Genomic DNA, 27,060 nt, shown 5'->3' with positions numbered 1-27,060 from the left:
TATTTGAAATATAAAATAAATCTTCTCAAAGGAGATTATTACAGTCAAAGGATTTAATCTGATGACATATTGATCTCTGGTTATTGTTAAAAGTTTATTGATGTAGGCTATTTGTGCATGTATATGCCTACATGTACATGTACCTTTGTTACTAATTATTCACTGTATATTGATTTTTGGAACACCCTATATAGGAATTGGATATTTAAATTTGATATTATAGCAATTCTTTAAACTATATTGAATATATTTTCCAAATTTAATGGCACTTAGGGAAATTTTACATAAATTAAAAAATTTAAAATACAACTTTTTTCACACCCTGTATAACACAATGGGCTTAACAAATATAGTGCAAACTATATATTTAATGAAAGGACTAACTGTGTACATTGCAAATATCAAGTTCATTTTCCAATTTAATATACTATGTAGAAATATTGAAGTGGTAAAGAAATTAAATTTTTCTGTATTTTTCAATGGAATCACCCTGTATATTTTTTGGTACACCCTGTATATCCACTCAAACTTTACAGATTTGCAATCATGACAATATATGCTTTCTAAAATGTATACTTTTACTAGTTTGGGTGAAAAGTTTTTGAAATATAATCAGAAATACAAAAAAGGAGTTCATTTTTGACAAATTGCAAGATGTGACACAATTGGGTCCCACCTCAAAAAACATGACCATATGGATCCCATTCAATGCTTTTAATATCACAATTGTACCCTTGTTACACACTTAGCATAGAAAATTAGGCACTATTTGATAGTTTTCATGTTCATACACTCACAGGAAATTAGCAAGCCAAAACGGCCATTTTCGGCCAAAAAAGAAAAAAAAAATGAATTTTTCTCAAAATCAGTGAAAATAAGGGTTTTAAGTGCCAAAATCTGAAAATATGTGACATTTTACCCCTAGAAACATTTAAGTAATCAAGAATTTTGACTGTTTTTACCCCTAAATACTTTAAACGTAAGTCAAAGCTTGAATGCTGTCTTATGATTGCTTTTGCATCGTGATGTAGCTATATATTATTACTATTAGGCCTACTTATAGCTAAAATAATAGTTGAAATCTCGATCATGAGAGTATGAATGTACTGCGTGCACTGCATAATGTCGCAAGTTTAGTGGAATGACACGATAGCGCGATCGATTGTGCACGCACAGGAAATGCAGCGCTACGGTACCCAAAGCGTGTGTGGTAGGCGTTGTACGCTGACGCAATTGTCATTGCATGCTTATTGAGCTCTCATGATCGAGAAACTATTATTTTAGCTATATCACTCAGTGATGTACAAAGGAGTAAACATATTTACATATTTCATTTGGTTTGATTTAATTAAATTATTTTATAATTGCCATCAGGTGTTTTTTCATGAAAAATTATGAGTAGCAAAATGGAAGACTTTTAGTACTATCTATGCTCGTGGGGTATGTTAGTGCACCTGTATCCCGGCCCCCGCACTCCGTGCATCCGCGGGTATTCATGCTTGTCGGTGAACTTTAAAAACACCCCCTTTTGCATCTCATTTCGCGAAGTTTTCAGGGAAAAACACCCCTTTTTTTAGCGATTTCGCAAATTATTTGCCCTTCGACAATACCCATATTTTCGCTAAAACGCGAACGATATTTCTAATATACCCTTTTCTGGCAAAAACGCGTAGGGTTGGCTCACAGGTCCCATGGCTAAATGTATGAACTTCAATCACTTGGCTGGGTGCACACCGGGTACGCGCCAAACGGAAAATGGTGAAACTGCAATATTTTCGTAAAACCATATCGTAAAAGATATAATAAAATATTACCTCTTCTCTGGTAAAAGCAAGAGAAGTGATATTTCGATGAAAATACATTTTTTTTCAATTTTGCGAACACATGGTTTGAAAAAACACCCCTTTTTTGTGTGTTTCGCGAATCGCGTTTCTTCATCTGAAAACACCCCTTATTTCGCGAAATTTTCGACGAGCATGAATACCTGCGGATGCACAAAGTGCGGGGACCGGGACCTGTATACTCTACCAAAATGCCTGTAATTGTCTCTTAAAACTGTGTTGTAAAATCAGGATGTAATTTGTTGATAACTAATTCGCACATCAGTGGGTATCATCTACAAACATAACATGTTTAGCTTGGGCAAGCTGCTGTTAAAATAATCAGGATAAACCTGCTACCAATATGATTGGAGTTCAGTGACCCTTTGGAGTGATTGGTGCATCAATGTGATTTTTAGAAGTGCACTCACTTTTTAAATGTTTTATGGTTGTATGAAAATCACTTAAAATTTAAAGAAGATGACTAAAACCATGTTTTGAAATTTAAAGTGGATATTTTTTGAATTGTAAATCACATTTTTATAAAACATCTTCTTTCTTAAATTGGATTTTGAACTGGTGGAGAATCATTCTAGAACCTTTTAGTAAGGCTATTTAGGGAACAAACCAAAAGATCGATGACGTCCTATAAACGTAACTAGTTTCGTTTTTCAGCCAACCCCCTCCCTCCCTACCAGAAACGTAATAATGAAATGTTGAAAATTTTGACATAATAATAATAATAAAGACACATTCTTCTGACCGATGTTTTTGTACAAACGTAATCGAGTATTTTTACCCCCTCCCCCCTAAACGAAACTAGTTTCGTTTATAGGACGTCATCGATCTTTTGGTTTGTTCCCTTACAATGTTGCTGTTGTGTCAGATTAAAGTAAATTGACAATATTTTGATTTTGAGTAATTTTGTCTAGCAAATGTTTACTGATGAGTGTAAATAATGTTTGTATCTTTCCAGGACAATTGTAATGTATTTCTAAAAGCTTGCGAGAAAGAATTTGAGCTGAGTGGTAGTCAGCTGTTTCATGCTGGAGACCTACAAGATCTGTCACATAGAGCAAGGTAAGAAAGAATTGTGTGCAAGTGTCTTTTCTCTCCCATCCTGACGTAACACATGGTCAGTGTCCGAAATAGGGAAAATATAGAGGTTGTCCCGAGGACAACTAAAGCATAAACTCTGCTTGTCCTCAAAACATTTTGGTTGTCCCAAAATATATAATCATGTTTTTGAGTCCAACGAATCCAAATAGTGGTTGTCCAGGGGATAAGTACATAGCTCAATATGGTTGTCCCCAGCGATTTTTGGACAAGAGGACAAGAGGATAAGTGCTTATTTCGGACACTGCACATGGTACCCGCTCCAAATTTTCATACCCCAACCAGCTGAGCTTACATTTGGAGGGATTACAAATCTGATAAATTTGTTTTTGTGACCTGGACCATCCAAATGCAAAGTTATGAGACAAAACCAAGAACCGAAACTTGCTAATTGTTGATATGGTATTTTTCAGATAATTGGTTAGAATTCCCCTTCTCTGCAACAGAGTTTATGTCATTCCAGAGGGCCTTAAAAATCACACTGACACATAAACACACACCACCCCCCCATCCCATCCCTACACACAACTGTGCACACAAACCAATTTTGCTTTTTTGCATGAAATTTAAATTATTATATTGTTGTAAAATATAATTACAATGAGAATATAATGAGAATGATTCATATGTCCAAGTCTGACTGGCACCCTTTCATCATGGAAATAAGAGATCTTATTCTCTTATTTCCATGCTTTCATGTAGTTTACTTTTCATGCTTCATGACTTCCCTGTACAAAATGTACAAATGCCCATAAATTCATGTTGGAACTTTAAACAAGAAACATTGTTGTATTCATTTCAAAGCATGCATGCATAATTACCTGTCATACCTGTACCTGATCCTTCAGGTCATGGGAATGTATCAATATCCATTGTCAGGTACATTGTGTGTGATGCTACAATGTAAAAGGTTATCTACAATCATTGTACAGCCATCTTCTCTTGTACAAATTCAGTTCAAGCGGATAGAAATAAAGTCTGTATTTTTGTTTAAAAAAATAGCGCCCACTCAAAATGAATTTGTTTTAAAAGCACCCTAGGCGGTTCATGAAGTAGAATCCAAAGCACTTTAGTCCAAGTGAGTTTGTCTATTTGTATTTTGTCTTTCTTTATTTTGGCCAAAACTTTACATTGTCCCATATATTTTGGCCAAAAGAAAAGTTGTCCTATCCATGGAGAAAAATATTAGGCACAATAATGTTGGACCAAACTTTTGATGAATCAAAGTACGCATGGACAAAATATTTTTTGCACAATACATTTTGGACCAAATGTATTTGGACAAAACAACATTGACCAAGTTTAACAAAACAAATTTGGAAGAAATGTCATACACTGGTACCACAACATAGTGTATTTAAGGGCATACATATGATTTGTTTTGGGGTTACATGAAGAATAAATTGTTTGAAACCAAAATACCAAATTTTATTGACACATTAAACATTTGTGTAAATGAATTTACATGCTTCTGATAATGTTATTATCAGAGCTATGATGTTTCGGTTTCAGATGGGGCATGAATAGGACTTGGGGATGGAAAAACACCAAAGCCCAGACTCTGATAATTGAATCAGTTGCAACTTTGCTAAATTATTTTTGTTAAATAAAAGTACATTATAAATTTGCAATAGTTACATAAAAAAAAAGTGGGTAATGGTGAATCCAACGGACGAGGACACAAAACACATCAAGGATCAATAAATGATACAAGAGGATACCTTGAATATAAACAACAGAAAGGAAAACGAGCAAGGTACACCAACTTGATGTGGGGAAACAAGTAAAATACAGACTAGACAATATGCAGGGGGGGCAAAACCAGCAAATGTAGGCATAGGAAGTAAGCAAAGTTCGATAGCCAAAAATTACCAGTTCCAAGGCTCACAAAAGTGCTAAACCTGCAAAAACAACAAGGATCAATGGTAATACAAAACTGAACTAGAACATGTGATGAAAATCACTGTGCATATAAACAGACACGCTAAACCAAACATCCAGAGTAGGCACAAAATAAGCAAAGTTCGATGGCCAAAAATTGCCAATTCCGGAGCCCACAAAAGTGTCAGGAAAACAGTACACTGGAAGTGATGAAAATCACTGTGTACATAGCAGTCAAAAACTAAACGGACAAAAAACAACCGACGTTTCGAGCAGATAAACTGCTCTTCTTCAGGGACAGACAATAAAATATAAAAGCAAACAACAAAAACTACATGCTGTAATTTAAAAACAAATTTAAATTTAAAAACAAATTTAAATTTAATTACTTTTTGTCTCGCCTGATAAGGCAGGAGACTATATAATCACTTTTCCGTATGTATGTGTGTGTGTGTGTGCGTGTGTGACAAATTTGATTAAAGTTTTGGTTTTCGCCTATTTTCTCGGAGACTAGGAGTCGCACGTTTCTCAAACTTGGTGGGTGGGTGCATCTTGACCCGAGACAAAACCGGTTTGTATTGGTTAGTGGGTCAAGGTCACTGAGGACCGAGACAAAACCGGTTTGTATTGGTTAGTGGGTCGAGGTCATCTGAGGTCAAATTAGTAAAAACTGTTGTATGGGCATGAAACTTGGTAGGTACAGTCAACATTTCAAGCCAAAAATTTTGAAGGACATTTCAAGGTCACCAGGGGTCATCTGAGGTCAAATTAGTATAAACTGTCGGATGGGCATGAAACTTGGTGGGTACAGTGACTACAGTCAACATTTAGAGCCAAATTTTTGGAAGGTCATTTCGGGGTCACCAGGGGTCATCTGAGGTCAAATTAGTAACAACTATCGGATGTGCATGAAACTTGGTGGGTACAGTCAACATTTAAAGCCAAATTTTTGGAAGGTCATTTCGAGGTCACCAGGGGTCATCTGAGGTCAAATTAGTAAAAACTGTCGATGGACATGAAACTTGGTGGGTACAGTCAACATTTAAAGCCAAATTTTTGGAAGATCATTTCGAGGCCACCAGGGGTCATCTGAGGTCAAATTAGTAAAAACTGTCGTGTGGGTATGAAACTTAGTGGATACAGTCAACATTTAGAGCCAACGTTTTGGAAGGTCATTTCAGGGTCACCAGGGGTCAAATTAGTAAAAACTGTTGCATGGGCATGAAACTTGGTGGGCACAGTCACCATCAGCCAGATAATCGTGCCTAGCCGATAACCGCCAAATTCATTTACCTCGACCAAAAGTAATCACAAAAGCAGGCGGTTGCGAAAGCAGGCGAGACTCGTGGTTCGAGAACCGCCTTGTTCATTTACTACTGGCTCTACATGTATTGTACATGCTTGATGTGTCAATTCACATTTGGCATTCTCACTGTAGGCCTCCTTGCTTGCCTATGTTTTTCCATCTTTTAGTAGACCTTGTATCACTACCTATTCTAGCATATTTCATGCTAATTTGTAACGGTATTTTACTGTGCTTTGGTTTTAGTGATTTTTGGCTTTACCACTTCACTGCAGGCCTATCCACATGAACTGCAGTTACTTTTTTCTACCCCCCCCCCACCCCCTCTTTCTGTATGCATACTACACTCTAATATTTGAGACTTTCCTCAACTTGTGTTTTATTCAGCAATTTTTGCTGTATTTTTTTCTCTTTTTTAACATTATATGTATTTAAAATAATTGTTTTGTAATATGCATGACTCTTCTCTTTTAAATTTGAGTGACATTGGCCCACTTATCTCCCTCTATTCATTCTCTTCCTCTTCTATTGACTACGACCCCTCTTGACATCTACTTCCTGTCAATTAGGACAATACCCTATTGTCCTGTGGTCGTGCTTATTTACATAATGCTTTCCAGTTTCTCACTGTAGTAAACTGTGCTTCATTGAAGTAAGACATGCTTATTTTGCTCTGAGCTTATCTTGTTTGCTACTGAGTTCTATTTGAACTTGCCTTCAGTTTTTGACTTGAATTTGTTTTTAAATTACAGCATGTAGTTTTTGTTGTTTGCTTTTATATTTTATTGTCTGTCCCTGAAGAAGAGCAGTTTATCTGCTCGAAACGTCGGTTGTTTTTTGTCCGTTTAGTTTTTGACTGCTATGTACACAGTGATTTTCATCACTTCCAGTGTACTGTTTTCCTGACACTTTTGTGGGCTCCGGAATTGGCAATTTTGGCCATCGAACTTTGCTTATTTTGTGCCTACTCTGGATGTTTGGTTTAGCGTGTCTGTTTATATGCACAGTGATTTTCATCACATGTTCTAGTGCAGTTTTGTATTACCATTGATCCTTGTTGTTTTTGCAGGTTTAGCACTTTTGTGAGCCTTGGAACTGGTAATTTTTGGCTATCGAACTTTGCTTACTTCCTATGCCTACATTTGCTGGTTTTGCCCCCCCCCCCCCTGCATATTGTCTAGTCTGTATTTTACTTGTTTCCCCACATCAAGTTGGTGTACCTTGCTCGTTTTCCTTTCAATAGTTACATACTTGTTCATGTTCTTACCTAATTTCTTTTCTCTAAGTTTTAAACTAGTAATTTATTATTATATTCAGATTTGTACCTTTGCCAAGTATGCATAAAGTTGTTGCAGTTACTTTGCCATTGAGTCATACCTTTTGATCTAAAATTACTTTGTATTTATGCGGGCCATTGAGCACGTACCCTGGACTAGGAAAACCCATCCATCATGCTCACAAGCATATCAATTACCTTCATTCACCCTGCTGAAAAGATTTTGGAGAAAAGAAAAAAGCCAATAAACCAGTTTTTAATCTGGTATTAACTCAAACAATGACATTTCTTTCTTAAAATTACTACAACATCATTGTTTTGGGAAAAGAAATCATCACAGGCAAATGATAATTAATAATTTGAAATTGTTCGGGTTGTACTTTGGGTTGTTTTTTATCACAGAAACGTTCAAATTTCTGTTTACATTGATCAGATGACCTCTTTTCCCCTCGTGCCAGCTCAATGAAGTGTGGATTCTTTCTGTTACTTGCCCTTTGAGCGCTATTGTTGTCTTTCAAAATGAAAACAAATTCCCACAGTATGGAATGTATCAGTAGCTATAGACATATAAGGTTTTGGTGTGTATTTGCTTGTTGTTTGTTTGAGGGTGTTCGTTGAAGAATATCAGCAGAGAGGCGGGTGTTGTCTTCTAAAAATGACCTGACCAATGATCACAAATAATGAATAAAGAATAGTGCTTTCATCTTTCTTCAACTATGAAGTAAAACTGCCTTATTTTTACATTTATTACATGTAGTATGATTCAACTGCTATACCAATCATACAAAATGAAATAACACATTCAAAACCTTTCTGAGGCCTAATGATTTGGATCACTACTCGCTAATGTTACATAATCAGTCACTGATATTATAATATAAGTCTGTTAGTGTTACCCATGATTACACACTCAAAGTACTTGCCAGTGTAAAATTCAAATGTCATGAAGCAAAATGTCAGAATCTATGTTTGTTTTATAGATAAAATGATTCTGTAAAGTTAAGCAAATTGGGCTTTACGGAGATTGCAACCATTAGAGAAGCGTGACCCATGATCATGATGATAGTGGCATACCAGCAGTAGGGTCATAAGTCATGTTGACACTGAATTATAATAGCCCAGTTACCTGTATCAGTATGTGACCATAGACTGTGACAAATGACCCACAGAAAGGATGACATCAATTGCTGCGATGGTGCTAATTTGTTATGAGAGGGACTAAGGTTACTGCTTGCTGGTAGGTTTATAATTTGATCAGATGGTCTTCTCTTGGTCTTACTGGCAACATTTATATCAATTATATCAATTTGATAAACTTGGCCTGATTGTATTGAATTGATTTTTGATAGAAGATCAACAGGAGTATTCTGCTGCATCAGTTAAAACTGATGTCATAATATAGACCTATAAACAACAACATCATCATCATCATCATCATCAACATCATCATCATCATCATCATCATCATCATCATCTTTGGGATCACTTGCCGACCATGTAGTCAACTGGACTAGCACTAGCATATTTGAAAGCACTTCAATGATTTGTGTTGCATTGCAAATAAGTTCCTACATAAACCGGAATAATAAGTACTCAATACACTCAAGACATTTCATTAGTTTTCTGTGTTTTGTTGGGAATACAATCACAAGTAAGTATGCCTAGTACACGTAGGCTTGTATTATTTTAGTCTGTGAAGATATTAAAAATTAAAATACAGGAAAGAACTTCTTAAAACCATTATTATTATTATCATGTAGGCATTTTGATTTCAATTATTCAAGTGTGAATGTGTATGTTGCAACAATTTCCGGTGATTGTAACTTATTGGAATGCATTGCCTGGTTGAAGTATGGGTGTGTATCAAGAGATAACCAGGGAATGCATCTAATGCAAATAGACCAGTGGGCATTCACAGAAGCAGGCTTTAACCTCAGAGTGCCACTGCACTGATGATTTTTGTATGCCTAGGTTAGTACTGGTATTACAGTTCATAAGTCTGGAAAGTCAGTAAAAGTATGATATACTGCTTACTGTGATATCATGTCACTGATGAAATGATGACAAACAAACATTAGAACCATTTAGTTTGAACTGAGACTAGTATACCTAGGTATATTAGTCTCAGGTTTGAATTTGAAAACATATAACCTGTTTTGAAAATTTGTTGACTTTAGATGCCTGTTATTAGTGTTAACTTGTACTCTGATCAGCCCTCATGGGTAAATAGGTTTTATTACAGAAACCTACTGTTACGGTTTATTTTTCTTGCACCCTAGACCTACCTATCAATGCATATACTACATGTATATGAAAATGAAAGTAGAGTTAGTAGACCCAGTTTCCGAAAATTATTCTGGGAAAAAGCCAGGGAAAAGGTCAAATAGTTCTAAAATTAATCAAGCAAAATTAACCATCCATGCAAGAAACTTGGCCCTGAAAACAACAGAAAATTGACAATTTGTTGTTTTAAATGTTTGAAGAACAGAAATATTTTCATAGAAGTTGTAGGCCCTATACATTTTGTGTTGGGATCTCCCATGTAGTTCTCACATTATGTTGAAGCATAAGACCAATGGTTCAAGTGCAAGCTGTAACTGCAGTAACTCTATATTGAGTGTGTTTAATGTAGGATCTCTCTGCCCCAGGGTGTGGATGGAACTTTGCCCTTTCACAAATTGCTCTGTTTACAAAATGTACAGCAGATGAAGCTTCTTGTTATTCTCATACAGGTAGTTACGATATAGAACTCGCCAAGTCAGAATATACATGTAGACCAACATGTTTTTAAAAGTTATGGAGTGATACATGTACATAATAATTATAGCCTACATGTAGGCCTATAATTTATACCGGGAATTTATAGTGTAATACCAGGCGCGTATCCAGGAATTCTTAGACCGGGGGGCGCAATTTTTATTTTTTTGGCATACAATATGGCGCTGAGCTGCCATCCCAGAGCACTTGTGCGACGAGGGTGGTGTCTGAGGGGGATGTGCCCCCCTCAGAAGTGAGAGACTTTTGCCAAATGAAGATCTACTTGAAGCCATTTGGTGAACCATTTTGGCACTATTAATGTGTAAATGTTTAGTTTGAAAAAGCCGAAAATTTGTGAAATGACAGCCCAATTGAAGCCATTCATGGACAAGTTTTCAATGTTATTATATTGTAGACCTATAAATTATTGCTTTATAACTTTTGAAAAATGAAGGCTTATTTGGTGGGTGATTTTGACACTGGGCCTATTACTGAGTGCAATTTTAGTTTGAAAAGGGTACATTAGGGGGCCTATTTAGCAGTGGCGGATCTAGAGCAGTCAGAAGGGGGGGCAAAATATATTTGGCCATCGTCACGCTTGCGCGACGCGGCGGGGGGAGGAGTCTGGGGGGATTTTGAAGTGAGAAACTTTTGGAAAATGAAGACCATTTGGCGGACCGTTTTGTCACTATTATTGTGTAAAATTTTAGTTTGAAAAAGCCGAAATTTTTTTTCAAAATGACAGGCAGGCCATTATTGAAGCCACTATTTTCATTGTTATTGTATAAATTATTGGTTTAAACATCAAGTGCTGGGCATGAAATACAGAAGCAAAAAGGGGCAGTTGTTTATAGGCCTATTATGCATAAATGCAGGGTGATGTTCCCCGTCAGAAGTTTGGAAATTTTGCAAAATGACGGTCCAATTGAAGTCATTTGGTGCATATACTTTTTACATTATAGGCCCTATATCATTGCTTTTTAAAACAAAAAGGCCCGAATATTACACTGACACTTTAAAGGCCTAAGATTCGCAATTAAAGCATGCATGGGCCTACATGCAATTTAATCTTTTCTCTTCTCTTTCTCTCCTTTTCCTTTCTTTTCTCTTCTCCTTGGGGGGGGGGGGTCACCAGGGGAGGAAGGGGATCAGGGCCCGCCGCCCCCTAATCCGTGCCTGCAGTACGCAAAATAATAGTGTTTTGCTTCTATTGCTTTAAAAGCACATGCAGTAGGCCTATTATGCTGAAAAATGCGGTAACATAGTATGCTCAAGATCGATCCTACTTCCCTCCTCTTTCTCTCCTCTCCTCCTCCCCTCCCTCTCTCCTCCTCCCTCTCTTCTCTTCCCCTCTTTCCCCCTTCCTTTCTCTCCCTCTCCTTTTTTTTACCCGGGGGGCGAGCGCCCCCTTCGCCCCTCCCCTGGATACGCGCCTGAATACTAGTATGCAGAATGTCTCTGTCCCGACTGGAAAAAGGGGATGATTAATGAGAATGCAAGTTGTTTTTATCTTGCAAAACACAACTATCAGTTTACAATATTTATTCACATTCATAAATATTGAATACTCCCAGAATACAAACAAAACGTTAAAAGTATACAAGTAAATTTGTCTTTTAAGTATAAATATTATACTTCATTATTTTTTGTTTTATTTATATTCCTTGATGTGGATATGGTAACCTAATCACCTAGATTTCACAATTTATTTTCAAGCATTAAAGCTATGGGTAAAAGAATTCACTAGTTAGTACAACAGTGGAATTAAATAGATAATTAAGGTTTACAAAAGATATAGACAAATTGGACAAAGTCCATTTACACAATGATGATAACCGATTAGCAATGATGGAATTTTTTAATTGGTCACCATCAACAGAAATTATTGTGATTTAAAATGAGCGATCATTACAAGAAAATATTCTGGGGCAGTGAAGACCAACAAATGGCAAAACGGTTCAGTACAAAATTGAGCAAAGTGTGATATTGTGTACTGGTGCTGTGAAAGATAGAGTTTATGGCATGTAATACTAATAGGGTGGGTGTAAAAATAGAACATTTCAGCGTGTTTTGAGAAGGGTTAAGTTACCAGATCCATTTCACACATCCAATGAACATGGTAAACACAACGCTCTGGTGTGTCTTTAACTCGTACAATGTAGACTAGCAAGAATTATAGGGCCCTATCATGTTTATAGGGTATGAGTGTCCAATAAAATTTGCACATGTATGGGTTTGCTTGGAAGTCTCTTCGAAGGTATTCAGAATGTAATTCTCCAGATTGGGTCACATTCTGTGATTTTAAAAATTTAAAAATTGGCTACGTGTACCGTACTGACTCGAGTATAGTCCCACCACTTTTCTAGATGAAATTTATTCTTCCAAAATTAGAGGGTGGTAATATACTTGAATTAAAAAAGAAAATGAGAGTGTCCCTGGACCTACAGCTAATTGCTAAGATTGATTTAAAATAAAAATTCCTTTAAAAAAGGAATGGGGCACCCAATGTGAGATTGGACGTGATATGGTGAATTCCATGGTGTTTAGATTTGGTCTTATAATGATTTTTTCTAGGGAAGAGTACATATGTAGAAGATGATATGCAAATTGCAAGAGAAATGTGTTTGATTGGGGAAGGTGTATGACACGACCGTTTTGGATGAATGTCATGATCAATCCAATTAATCATTTTAAATCTTAATTTTTAATTATCAAGCTCTGCTTGTCAAGCGTTTTTTAATCGTGCCATTTGTTGTGTGGTCTTTCAGCGTCCAGCGTGTCTAGGCTTATGCGAGTCTAACAAGCAAGACGCGACTGGAATAATATAAATTGTTTTGAGGGAAAGAAAAAGGGGCATCAAGGATTCTCGAGTGATAAGCCACACATTTGCGTAAATGAAGTCAGTCACACACCCAATGCACGATCATGCATGTGATGGCCTGCACTGTGTACATTGTAGGAGTGTATTACCTGTGGAAGAGGTAATGTATGTTTAAAGGGAAAGGAAAAAAAAAAGGTTTTTGTATTTTTAATATAATGCAAAGTTAATAACTTGTGTTCCTGTCATAGCCTAATTTAACGATTTCAAAATGGTTACAAATCTAATGTGTGTTTTTTTTTTACAATTTCTGGAATTTTTCAAAAAATTGGGGCGCGACTTTTCTCGAAGGTGGGACTATACTCGCGTCAGTAAAATTGGTAGTTACTAGTTGAAACACTTTTTCTCAAGTGTGACAGACAGTTGCAGAAAAAGTAAATATTTGAATCAATATACATGTACATGAAGTGTACAAGTTTGATTGAGGTACATTTTAGGTGTGTGTAAGTTTACAAGTCGTGTCACTCCGAAGGGTGGTGAATGAATACCACATGTAGTTCCATGGTATCCAATTATTAAACTTGCCAAACAGAATTGCAGACTATGTAGCATAAACTCAGGGATGTCATTAGCAACACCATTAGGCTATTCCATTCGAAATACATACCCCTACTGAGGCAGATTTTGTAATTCCAACCATATTTAGGCATTTTCATCCATTGAAAGTGGAAAAGATATGGAAGATTTTGTATTAAAATGGTCTCAATTAGGCCAAATTATGCAAAATTCAACTGGATTTACGAAGTTCAACAATTCTCTTAGAATTGATCATAAAACTGAACTGGTTTGAATTAAAGGTGCAACTAGACAATTGAAATTGCAGATTGGCAGGGATAATGGGTGTAACTATTTTAAGTGGAATAGCCTATTGAAGAGGAATCCCAGGCCCAGCCTTTGAACTAATTGCGCATTATTGACATTGTTTACTGATGCGTAAGGCAAGAATAATTCACTGGAATTAATATGAACCTATTATTTGTGTACACAAAACATATTTTGGAAATTCAATGTAAAGTGCACTCACTTTTTATGTTTATGGATTTCAGCTCATGAATTTGTACAATTAATATTTGATGGGAAAGAGCAGAATGAAATGGATGTCTATCATAATTGCTAAATTACTACATTTAATCTTCAATCAAAAACAAATCTTTGTTCAAATATGAATGATTTGTTTTGTTTTGTTTTGTTTTGTTTTGTTTTATTTCTTCTTTTGCCTGGGTTACTCATTCAGTGGATGTTTTAAGGTATCCTCTGTTCTTCCATGAGGCCCAGGTGTCACATTAAAATATATACATCAAAATACATTAAAATAATGAAACAAAATATTTAAATACATAGGATACATAAATATATACCGGTAAGCATGTACACAATCATGAACTTAAAATGCGGAAACTAACCCATATTTACAGTTATAAAATACATAACCAACACAGCGCATCAAATTTAAATACAAAGTACTTTTATCAAATATAAAATTAAGAATTCAGAATTTGCAAGCAAAAAACAAAAACAAAACCTGGGAAATTTTTCAAGAAAGAGATTTCAGATTTCAGATTTCCATTATACTTGCCAAAATACAACATAAAAGACATGTTTTTGAAACTAAATAATTTACACAGTTTAAGACTAAAGACACAATAGAATTTACAAGAAAATTCATCATTTAGTATTTGAATTAAATAAACATATTTCCCAAATTATAAAACAATTGAAGATTTAAAACATACTAAAAATTGATACAGTAAGAAATTTCATCAGCATTTCAATATGTGACACGATCTGGTCCATGGGGGCCAAAGGTGGCAAATTTGAAACTGAGATACGGGCAAAAATATGGGAGTAAAAAACAATAAAATACATAAAATAGACATCACGAAACCTTACAACTTTAGAACCAAGTATGCTAGACCTTTGGTGTTTTCAGTAAATGATAGCCTAATGTTACTACAATGTAATAATTATAGTAACTCAATTTTCAAAAATGCCTCCTTTGGCCCCCATGGAGCAGATCGTGTCACATATACACATTTGAAAACTAAAATTTTGATTTCAACATTGATGAGATCAGTTTTGCTTTAAATGTTATACATTTAGGATTAATACTGCCTGAACAAGATAAAAATACAACAGACTGCATGCTTGTTATGGCTTCATATCTTGAACTTGTTAAAATAAATTTGCCCAACATCCATTCCTGTCTGATTCCACCCATACCCTTTGTTCTTTATCATCACACATTCATGTGTGAAATAAAAAGTGCAAGCAGCCAAATTCATTGATGTTTCAAATTAATAGGGACAATTTAATGTAGATTTAAAATAATAGAATAGACCTTGCTTCAGTTCATAAAAAAGTACCAACAAACTTGTAAACCAAAAATCCCCAACTGATTCCCCTTTCTTGAGGTGCCCCACCCACCTTATTTACTCCTGATTTATTAAAATAAATAATAAAACGAAACATGCAAGTGAAATACATGATGAAAGAAAAGTTCAAATGATATAATCTTACAAACTTTGTAAATTTCTTGTGTCATGTATTTCAGATTTGATATTAATGTCATTTTTAAATACATTTGTGTTGCTTTCAGTAGGTCATGCTATGTTCATCTGTGGCAGCATCAGGGGGACATTCCCCCACCCCAGTCAGAACAAAAAATCATTGAAAATACCAATTGATATATTTTGAGCAAAAGTGACAAATGTTAGACAAATTTTATTACTTTTTCCTCACAGATTTCACTTTCTTCCCTCATTGCTCCCCGAGAAAAAGTGCTGTCACTGATCTTGACTAATAAAAGAAAATATTGAGTATCTATATCTACAAAGAACATTTGTTTGTTTTTATTTCTAATTATAATTATATGGATGGACAAAACATTCTTAGTTTTCTTTTATTGTCATTTTAACAAATTAGCTTGCAAAGATTTTGAAGAATTTGACACCTATTTCTTGGAAATCTGACAATATCTCTTTAATCTATTGAAAAGATAATAAACAAGATCCTTAACATTTCATTTGCTCCATATTGCCAGTGGTTTGTTTGAAGAAGTACACACACAGCCCACATGAAGCATAATTTGCTTGCTTAGTGACTTGGCAAGATTTTTTGAAAGAAAATTAAAACCTATGGTTTACACCTGGGTTTGTACTTCTTAAGTTTTACTTATAACCTAATCTTGTTATTTGTGTTTTGTTCTTTATAATTTACAGTTTTACCATTGCTGAGAGGAAGAAAGAAGAAGAAAGACGACTTAAAAACGTAAGTACAATGTCGGTTTCTAATATCCTGGTTTTAAGCTTTGTACAGAATAAACCTATAGCCCCAAGCTCCTTAAAATTACAACTTGAATTGGCCTTTTCAAATGCAAAATGCGTAGTGAAATCATCAGTATTGCCTTCAAGGGTTGTTATAAATAAGTTTTCAGTTCCTGTACATCAGAATGAGAAAATTCATACACTAAGTGATCTGTTTGTGTGTAGTTTGCAATTGCAACTATTCTTTATGGAAAAAAATGAATACTGGAAAATCCAAGATCTAAAAGAAAACCAAGATAAATTGAAACTCTATGGAAATGAGTATGAAAATGAAAATGACCCTTTTATGAGCAAATTTATAAAGAAAATCAAATAAATTAGCAAAATTTGGGCAAGATTATTATACAGCAAGTGTTCTGTTTTTGTGTTGTTTGTACTTGTGACTAGGCTTTATGGAAAAAGAAATTACAGAAAATCCAAGATATAAGAAAACCAAGATATAAAATTGGGCATGAAAATAAAAATTGCCTCAAATTTATAAAGAAAATTAAATAAATCTACATGTAGCAAGATTTGTGGCAAGAATACTGAGATTTTGTTTTTCCTAAGCTTCACTTGAAACTACAAAGAGCCCACTCCTAATTTAATCCATATAATTTCTCTGAAGTAATTAATATTACTATAAATTATTTATTTTCTGTAATTTATTTCTATGCTGCTGGTTCATTGCAAATAGGAGCAAATATTTAATTATAATTTACTAATAAATGGATCAGAGAAGAATAAAATACCGGTACCATTAATTTTGGCTGCATTTATATGCACATGAGACAATTGATGCTTGCACTTTATTGCTTTATTTATAGACCAAGGGTAAGTTAAATAAACCAGAATATGTTTCAACTCTTGAAATTATTTTCTGCTTGACATTTTTCTTCACAAATTTAATATTTGCTGCAGCATACACCAAGTAGGAAGCATTAAATTAAAACAAACATACTCAATTGGGTGTGTGAAATAAGTGATTAATTTTATTTGCATACTTTCAAAGAAATAATTATGATAATAGCGGAGGTATATAGTACTAGTATCATTGGTACTGAGCTGTTTGCTCATGCTAACATAAATTACTGGTAATAGATATTGATAAGGAGATCAAGTAAATTGGTCTGAGACAATTCAATATTTATGTAGTGAGTGACTGCTTTGTCTACAAGCGAAAGCTCATCTTGATATTGGTAAATGGTAATAATTGTAGCGCCTAGAAAATGGTTGTCTAATGGAAGTGATAAAATTTGAGGATGTCAACGAGAGGATTTGGGGTTTGTCTCAAGAGAGATAATTAGTCTGTGAGGTTGAATATGATAAGAATTTGCATATTTGACTGAAGAATATAGTAATTTTAGTATCAAGAAAATATGATAATATGATATGATCACTGGTAAGAGTATATTATATTTACATGTACACAGACAGAGTTCCACCTATTCCACACCTGTCTCTGAGCATCTCCTCTCCTGCATCGGCGTGTTTGAAGATGTGAGAGCTTGCATTATGTCAAATTTAAAATAGAAGATAGGAAATGGAAATGTAGGCTCATGATATGAAATATAATATGATGGATATGTTTTGGTGTACTGCCAGTGCCAGCTAAGTTCTTGAAAAAGTGTGTGAAAGAAATGTTCACTAAAAGCAGTAATATTATGTACATGTACATATAATAACACTTCTGCTTTAATTTGAAACTAAGGGTAAGCAAATATACAATATAGCATTTGCCATCTGCTTTTGTTTACCTCATGCTTGTTGTGGAATTATTCCAATTAGGGAATGGCTAACTCCAGGATGTTGGACAAATTCTGTCTTCCTTCTTCCTATTTGTAAATTTCCTTAGATGTAAACAAACTCAAATACAAACTATCATAAAAAGCAATTCTCTTCCTAAAACAGAACTCTAAGTTGTATTCACCCTGTTGTAATCAATAACGAAATTCATTAATAACTAAAAGAGCGATGTTTTAGACCATGTTACATATCACAAACTGTAGAAGGTGATATAAAATCCTGTTTGTCATGATTTTTTTAAAGCCAATGTCAAACTAATACCAGCTTCCATGCTGGATAGAATGACCTGGGCAACAATGTTGGATTTGTGTGTCATCACAAGTCAATTAGAGGATGGGTTACTTATTGCCCAGGGAAAATATCAATTGAGATAATTGTTTAACCATGAAGAAAATTTGTCCTAAACATCTATTACATTATCCTATATTACCAGTGATATAATACTGGTAGCATATTTTAGCATGTCCCTTTTGTTTTCTTGCTTTGTTTAGTGTTTGTGGTGCATATTGGGAATCAGTGCTTACGCAGAGCCCATATGTTGCGATTTGGACCAGTGAAATTAGATTTGCTCACGCTGCACCAGAATTTGCAATTTTCTGAATTACAATTAGTCAGTCAGAAATTGTTCAGCCAAAATTGGGCCAATTTGAGGAAAAGTGCTTTATTTGGCACACTTTAATAATTTCAAGACAGAGTAAACACTTACTGGGATGGGTCGGTGACTTTTCTGTCAATTGTTAAAATAAACTATCAGCCACTTTTACCATTGTAGATTCTATAATTTCTAAGTGCAGTTTTTGAGATTTTTGGTTCTCTTCTAGACATCTACACTTGTAATTCCAATTTTGATTGTAGTTACTCAAGTATGAAAATACTTCCATCCAAAAAGTGTAATTTCATTTTCATTCCAGAAATTTATGTAAGCTTCTTCCACAAGTCTTCAAATACTTCTTAAGTTGAGCTGGTATACAAGCTGTATCAAAATGATTGGTACCCATCAGTTTTGATGGTTATTGAATAAACTGCTTCTTCACAATGCATCATAGGGTCTTGAAATGACTATAATTTATAGTTTTTGACTGGTTATGACATTAGTCAATCCATTTTAGGGATCCTATGTTGCATTTTGAAGATGGTAATCTTGTCCATAGCTTCCATATTAAATCACTGGACATTGATGGGTACCAATCATTTTGATACACCCTGTGCATGTATATCATGGTACATGTATGTATGTAGAATTACTTGAAGCTTGAGGTTACAAGTTCTGGTTTCTCTTCCTGGCAGTTCATGTCTATACAATCATCTAATAACTTGTCTGTTCCATTTGCAGGTTTGTATAACACTGTACTGGTTGGGCAAGAAAGCAAGGAAATCTGAATCATTTGTGGGTCCACACCTTAATCTTGATGTATTTACCACACTTCTCTTTGATGGAGCATCATCCTTAAAGGTAAGAGTCTATGAATGACCTGATATACATGTAGCCTCTACAGTCTATGCTCACATCCAGTGCTGGTAAGAGTCTATGACCTGATGTAGCCTCACAGCTGTAATTTGGGTCACTAAATTGGTCACCAGAATCATGAAATTGTCTCAAAAGAAAATGGAAATACCCCATTTTAGTATGCATTTTCTTGCCATAAAGGCAATTGTGAAATATGCAATATGGGCCTTCTTTTTCCATATCTCCAATTCTTATTTTCTTTTTGTCTGTAGAATCCAGTATACATACAGACTTGTAGCTTGACTTGAGCATTTCCTTGAGCTTGGTCCCATCATTCAGGACCCAAGTGTATTGTACATCCACAACAAATCTATGAATGTTCCTTCAAGCACGGGGCTTTATTGAAATTATCTATGGGTGATGAGTGCCCCACAATCGCAAACTAAGAGACGCAACTTACTATATTTCCACGGAGACAGCTTCATCACATATTGGCAACACACTGTGTTATCTTTATGAAAACAGAGCCAGACTTGATCTATGTGTTATGATAGTCTCATCTTCTACATAATATTGTAGATGAAATACTTCTCATTGATATACTTCAAGGAGTACTAGTTGGTAAGATGGGAGTTCCATGCTGAACAAATTGGTATTTCTAAAGGGAAAATTTTAACAAAACAAGCACGAGCAGTTAAAATATGTTCAATATGTACGATATTTGCTTGAGAATAAAAGTTAACAATTGTGTTAATTAGTTGTTGAATACAAAATATGTGTTGTCTTTTAACAATTAAACATGATGCAGCTAATATGGTTGGACTTATTTGCAATATAAAGTGACAGTATACCTAGATATGTACAAATGTACATGTGCAAATTAAATACAGTTGATTGATTGTTACACTTCAAATATATGAATCAGCCGTAAGTTACATTTAATGTGGGCATCAGACCGTACAAATTAGCATGGGATATATAGCCAAGTCTCTGTGTCTCTGCAAACAACAGGATCTGAATTGAAAGTTGGATTCCTTTCAAATGTCAAAGATTTGTTTTGATTTGTGCAGTTGCTACACTAGAAGTAGTGCATGATAACTTGCATGTTTTGGTTCTTGAAGTGCAGAGTCGTGGTTGAATGAACTAATGACTCTATTGCGAAACATTGGTAGGATAATACAATACAAATGAAACATTGTATCATGTAATAATGTTTGCATTATTTGTATACATTTGGACCAGATGCTAAATTTTTTTGCTTGCAAACCTTCCTATGACATGTGATTGAACAGTACTTAAAAGGAGGGAACAAAAAGTCAAAAACAAACCAAAATGCAACAAACAAACAAAAGAATCTACACAATCCAGTTGATGTACACATTGTACAATAATTCTCTGCTCTCTTTATTTTTGTTTAGTACAATACTGCTATTTGTTTTGTCTTTGTAATTTAAGTCAATATGATGAGCTGCAGTATTTTTGAAAGTCTTAAAAATGTAATTAACAAATTCTTCTTTGTTATAATTTTTGTATCCACACCTGGAACATTTTTAGTAATCCCCTAGCACTTTTATCAAAGGCAGTTTATGAAATGATAGGCATATGGCTGATAAAAACCCATATATCTGTAGGATATGCCCAGCTGGTGCGGCATGTGGTGATGATACAGCACAATCAATCTATGGTAGAAAGATTGTCATTTTGAACTTTTGCTGGTTATAATTTGACTTTTGAGCTCATAAAAATGAAAAAACAGATGTGCACTTTGTCATTGGCAAACTCATCATTGTTTGTGGCTTTGCATTATAAGAGTAATGACAAATTAAAGCATTAAATTGTGAAAAATTAAACTATATTTTGTTGCCAAAATGATTTGAAAATAGTTGCTTTCCTGATGAGACAACATTTCTGTGACAATATATTTCTAGTTGCTTAAAAATAAATAAAAACAGTTGGAAAATAATATTATGAGTATTCAAACTTTTAAAAAAAGTTGTGAATCCAGGAAGCTTTGTCCTGAGAGATTTTGACATTTAGAGGAGATTTTTGCTTCCCCAAACAAAGAATTGCATAAGAAATTATGTGAAATTGTGCCATCTTTCTGAGAAATTCTGTGCAGGAAATTAAGATTATTCCAGGGCTGCTTATCATTAACTAAATTGACATATTACCACATAATTAGGAAGATACTTGATAAATATGTAAATATAAACTTCCTGTGAAAATCATGACATAAACAAATAAGTTTGTGACTTGAACTCTGGTAGAATTATTGACTTAAATTGTCCTCAGTGGCCTGTCATTGTATAATTGATGTAGAGAGATGAGACATAAGGTGAACTATTGAGTATGACATGTGTAGGAAATAATAGAAATCCTGTATGGCTATAGAGTCTAGCCATATCATCCATTGGAATCATTTTACCAGGGCATGGATTGATTGATTGTTTTTGTTACTTTTGCATTAAAAACAACAGAAATTTGTTTGCATAATTTATCATACTGATGTACAGGTTTGTATTTTTCCATAATTTTTTTGTTGTTGTTTACTTTCCTTGTTGGTGCCAAAAATCTAGGTTAATGATAAAATTCATAAAACCAGGCAAGCACACAGCATTATTTGAAGCACCTGAAATGTAGTTGCAGCTATTCTATTGGTACAGAACTTTGGTAAAACAAAGCTTTGTCTGAACGAGGATACAGTGTCTTTGTCTCAATTTTACAATTCACCAGATCCTGTCCAGTATATCACAAAATCACACATCTCTTTCTCTTTCCTTCACAGGACACCTCCAGTAGTGGAGTGTCTTCTATGGACAGTGGTGACCCCACAAACAACAACAGATTTAGTTTTGGTGCTTGCGATGAGGTGTTTGGCCCAGACGGCACAATCGATTTCAGCAATATCGCTCCAAAAACATACAAGGAACCTGAGTGGAAGAGAAATCTATCTATAGACACACACCAAGAAGTAGAAGTTACTGTACAAGCTGTGGAAATACAAGAAACTAACATTCAATTGGAAACATCTTCTGTTGAAACATTGACAGTTGAATCCCAGTATATCAACACCGAAGAAAGTGTTTTAACGACAGGAGTAAAAAGACGTAGCAGAATGGAGAGGCGAATGCATGCACCTGCCTTAAAACCGCATATGCGGAGCCAGAGTGTCCCAGAAAAAATGCTGGGTCCTGGAGATGATGATGATGGAGAGGAATCAGAAGTCTGGATGTCGGTATGTACCTTTTTACCTTTATTGCAGAGGTTTTCCTTATAAGTTATATTTGCTGTTGAAGTGCAATTTTTTTGTACAGTTGTCAGGTTTATGTTTGGAACATTCAATTATATGGAATATGAAATGCTGGGTGTCATCATGTGTTCCCATTTAGAATATTTAGCTTAGGCCAATCTGGCTGTTTTCATGTTTTTTTATAATTAATAAATTGATAAAGCTTTGATATTTTTTTCCACATTTCTAATTCTTCTGGGCCAATTTTGTGAATAAATTTACATTTCAATCCTTCGATAATATGTTTGTTCTATCTATATGAACAATATTGAACATCTTAACATCAACTTTAGCATTTGATATTCTTAAATATGCTATTAATACATGCATTTTAGGATTCTCTATTGGAAGTCAATTTGTGCCGAAATTCCTTCCTGTAGTATGCATATAAATATAATAACCTCCAAACTATTGTTATGTAATAAATATGCCTAAAATTTGCATAATAGTGATTGAAACCAGTTTAAATGTCAGATTTTTAAATGTCTTGTTGATAAGTGATTTGAAATACAGGTATTTCCTGTGGGCAGCAGTGGAACAATAGTCAGCACATAAGTAATCTACTTATGATGCTTTGTAAAGAAATAAAACTATGTGTCAACATTAAATCTTATTCAAGAAATGTAGTCTCATCAAATGTTGACAAAATGGATTAAATAGGAAAACTCTATAGCTGCCAGCTTTGATTTATTGGGAAAGTGCTTCAAGCTTAAAATAGATGTATAAATGCCGGCATAAATGTTTAATTTGAATGTTCATATTAATGTTCACTGTTCGAAACATTCTTTTTATTTGTTAGTGGTTTAATATTGAATAACCAGGCTCAAAATAATAGCATCAGTAGGTTGTACATGTACACTTGTTATTATTTTATCATAGCTTACCTGGGTCTAAAACTTAATAAAAATTAAGCAATTTTTATTAAGCAAAAAAGTAAGCAAAGCACGGCTAACAATATTTCCCATCTCAGTGTGTGTGTGTATCAGGCACAAGTGGGCTCCAGGGGAAATTCCCATATCATATTTTGTGAAATGTGAAATAGAACTTCGTAACTTTTTTGTTAATTTATCAATAGTTACATCCCTAAATTGGGGATTGCAGCATGTAATGTATGGGTGTTTTTATGTACCCAAAACGAAGTATATTTTACCACATTCTTAGAAGGGATCTGTAGCCTATATCTTGTACACAGGGCAGCTGTATGATGTAACATTATTGCATTTACCATAGACCATTTAAGTGGTGTAAATCAGGACATGCTTAGGGAGGGTTTGTATTGGCTCTATTACATAGGCTACCATGTGATACCAGTGTTGCCAACATAAGTTTTACCATATATATTGGGCTCCGTTTGATAATTGTATGTTGGAAAAATATGAAAATAGTTGTACTTTTTAGTGTGCATGTACCCGCTTGAACTTTAGATTGCAATATATTTGGATTCAAATCTTACTGATCTAATCCAAACCCAAATATGCCAGTGTAAAGGTCATTCTGGTAAACAAATAAATAATAACATTTTGATTGAAAGATTCATAAACAATTATCAATTTGATTGAATTTTCTGGTTTAATTTCTATTGATTATGGTTATCAACCTCACCCTGTTGTTTTCTCCCACTTTAAAAAAACATCAATTCGCCCTCCTTAGGTAAAAATCCTTGATGAGATCATTTTATAGTACTATTTCTTTTTTACAAGTCTAAATTTGTGTCATGATTCTTCTGCTTCTGCTTGAATACTCCTCAACGCTACAATTGTAACCAGACGAGGAGGAAAATTCAACAACTAAAAACCTCTGAATGTTTTTAAAAAGAATGCATGTATTTGGTGTAATTTGAGTTAATTGCAGATTCGCCAATAGGTGATGCACTCACTGACTCACTAGTCTTAGGGTCTATGGTCTGTGGAGAGGCAGCTTTTGGATTTGGGTTAGTAAATGGCAACACTGGGCTGAGACACACATCTGTGACCTGGAATAACATTATACAACACTATACAATTGTAATTTGTGACTTTTTATTGTATTACAAACTGATGTGGGCTAGTCCATGACAACTGGGGTGAGACACCCATAGATGACCTGGATTGGACATTGTACAGTAATTTTTTACTTTGGTTTTGTTTCTTTACCACACAGAGTTTAAGTTCTTGGAAGAGCAGAAGGATGAGAGCAACATCCTCAGAACGCTCCAGGAAAGCTTTGCAGGAAGAAGTGCAGGAAATAGAATCTGGCACAAGAATACGACGGAAGAGCAAGACGTTCAAGGAAATCGTAGAAGAAAAGTAAGTGCATGGGATAGGAAAGAATAAATGCACACTATGAGCCAAAATGGCCTCGTTTTCAGTGACTTCGTTCCACAACCTCCCTTCAACAAATTATAGTTCACAATTTGACCTCAAGTTGGTGGTGGATGAGTTTTTTTCCAACTTACTGAAAGCCAGGCCTCATGATGTCCGCTATGCGCACATAGGCCTATTTCAGTTATTTCACAGAAAATTTCCAGCACTTGTCATCAAGTTCCCAGACAGTTGAAAATTTTCTGGAGGCCAACTGAAAGCTCAAGAGTCAAGAATATACAAAATGAGAAGGTTGGTTTATGGTGCGCTGTGCACAGGAAATGGTGCGCTATCCACAAGCCTCAGCACACTTCACCAGAATTAGCTCTGTGGCCTAAGATTATACCATATAGACCATTTATCAACAATCAGGGAATTGCCTCCGAATCCTATACATACCACAATAAACCATCACAGCCAGGATCAGCTCCCTGAGTTCTCAAACAGTTAACCAAAATTACCCAATGAGCATGTTGGACAACCTAGTGATGATGAATTCCAGAAGGATTTTTAGGAGATGCGTGACAGAAAAGATGAATAAAGCCTGTTGAAATAGATTTGATTGTGATTGATGTGGAACATAGACCAACTGATCTCTAAAGTTACATTTTTGAAATCCTTAGAGCAATAAGATGTAAAAAATGTAATTTTGACACTGCAATAATTCTTTCAAATATATGGTCTAATATGTGGCTTTTTCAAAGGGATAAGTTCAATATGTTACAGGTTGAAACATAAATTTAGCTACTTTGAAACAATTCACAGAATTGTCTGAGATTTGATATGTAATTTAGAAAGAACAGGTAGGGGCAGAGGGGCAATGACTTAAACTACATTGTAAATTGTGTATTTTGATGGATTCTGTAAAGTGTGCAGACAACTACGTTTGTCATAAGTATATATATACATTGTAGTGCACTATAAACTGCTAAGGTGGTTTTTTTTGCTTCACTATTTAACACAGGGAGAGAAGAGAAAAAGAGCTCCAACAGCAATGGGATTTTGAGCACGGTATTGAGCCACCGCCACCCAAAAAAGAAGAGGAAGATCGCCAGGAGCTAGAGAAAATCATGACAGATGAACCTTTGGGGTATGCCTCCGATGGAGAACAGAATAACAATGATCAACAAGTCAAGAATTCTGTAAGTGTTGAAATAATTTGATGTGATACAAGGTAGTTTTGTGCTCTTTATTTTTGTTTTGTTATATGATATGCTGGTTTCTTGCACCTTGATTGATGATGAAAAGTTTTCGCAAATTCTCAGATGTAGACCTTTCTTTTACCTTAAGCATGATAGATATCATAATTCATGTTATATACCATAATAATAATGATCCAATAAGGCAAATCGACCTGTAGAATGTATAACTGTATATAGGCAAGTTAACTTCATGCATTGATGTTAATTGATAACTTGATATGAATAAATGTATGTATATGCATCCAACCAGGGCACAATATAGCTGGTATTGCATAGCAAAATGTTCCACATTAAAAATAAACTGCTGCACAAATTCTGAAATTGTGTTATATTTATTAGTTTTTTCACGTAAATTTTCTACACTAAATGCCCAGAGTCCAACCTCTCTTATCCGCACCTATTTTATCTGAATCTCTCTGTTATCTGGAAGTGTGCTGATGTTTTTAATGTTTTGAAACTGTGATAATTTCATGAAAAGAAGCATTTATAGTCTGTCCACATAGAAGTACAAAGTAAATAGACCTCGCAAACTGGAGGTATGAGAATAAATATTTCAGTGCAATGCTTCTTGGCTCTTTACGTGTCGCGTCGCACTCGCGTGTGACGCAAAGTATCGACCCCCGATGCCACAAATTTGGTTTGTA

At 34.8% G+C, this 27,060-nt stretch overlaps 1 protein-coding gene across 1 annotated transcript in view; it reads left to right on the top strand.

The window, feature by feature from the left end:
* LOC140161232 (uncharacterized) overlaps positions 1–27,060 on the top strand; it is a 93,375-nt gene that overhangs the window by 28,090 nt on the left and 38,225 nt on the right. Inside the window, 6 exon segments of the mRNA XM_072184686.1 lie at positions 2,797–2,900; positions 16,250–16,298; positions 19,473–19,592; positions 22,372–22,821; positions 25,015–25,160; positions 26,179–26,356. Coding sequence (XP_072040787.1) covers positions 2,797–2,900; positions 16,250–16,298; positions 19,473–19,592; positions 22,372–22,821; positions 25,015–25,160; positions 26,179–26,356 — 1,047 coding nt within the window.

The sequence above is a fragment of the Amphiura filiformis genome, chromosome 9 (genome assembly GCF_039555335.1).
Source record: "Amphiura filiformis chromosome 9, Afil_fr2py, whole genome shotgun sequence".
NCBI classification, from domain to species: domain Eukaryota; kingdom Metazoa; phylum Echinodermata; class Ophiuroidea; order Amphilepidida; family Amphiuridae; genus Amphiura; species Amphiura filiformis.
Note: the sequence above shows the minus strand (reverse complement) of the source record. Positions and strands in the feature narration are given on the sequence as shown.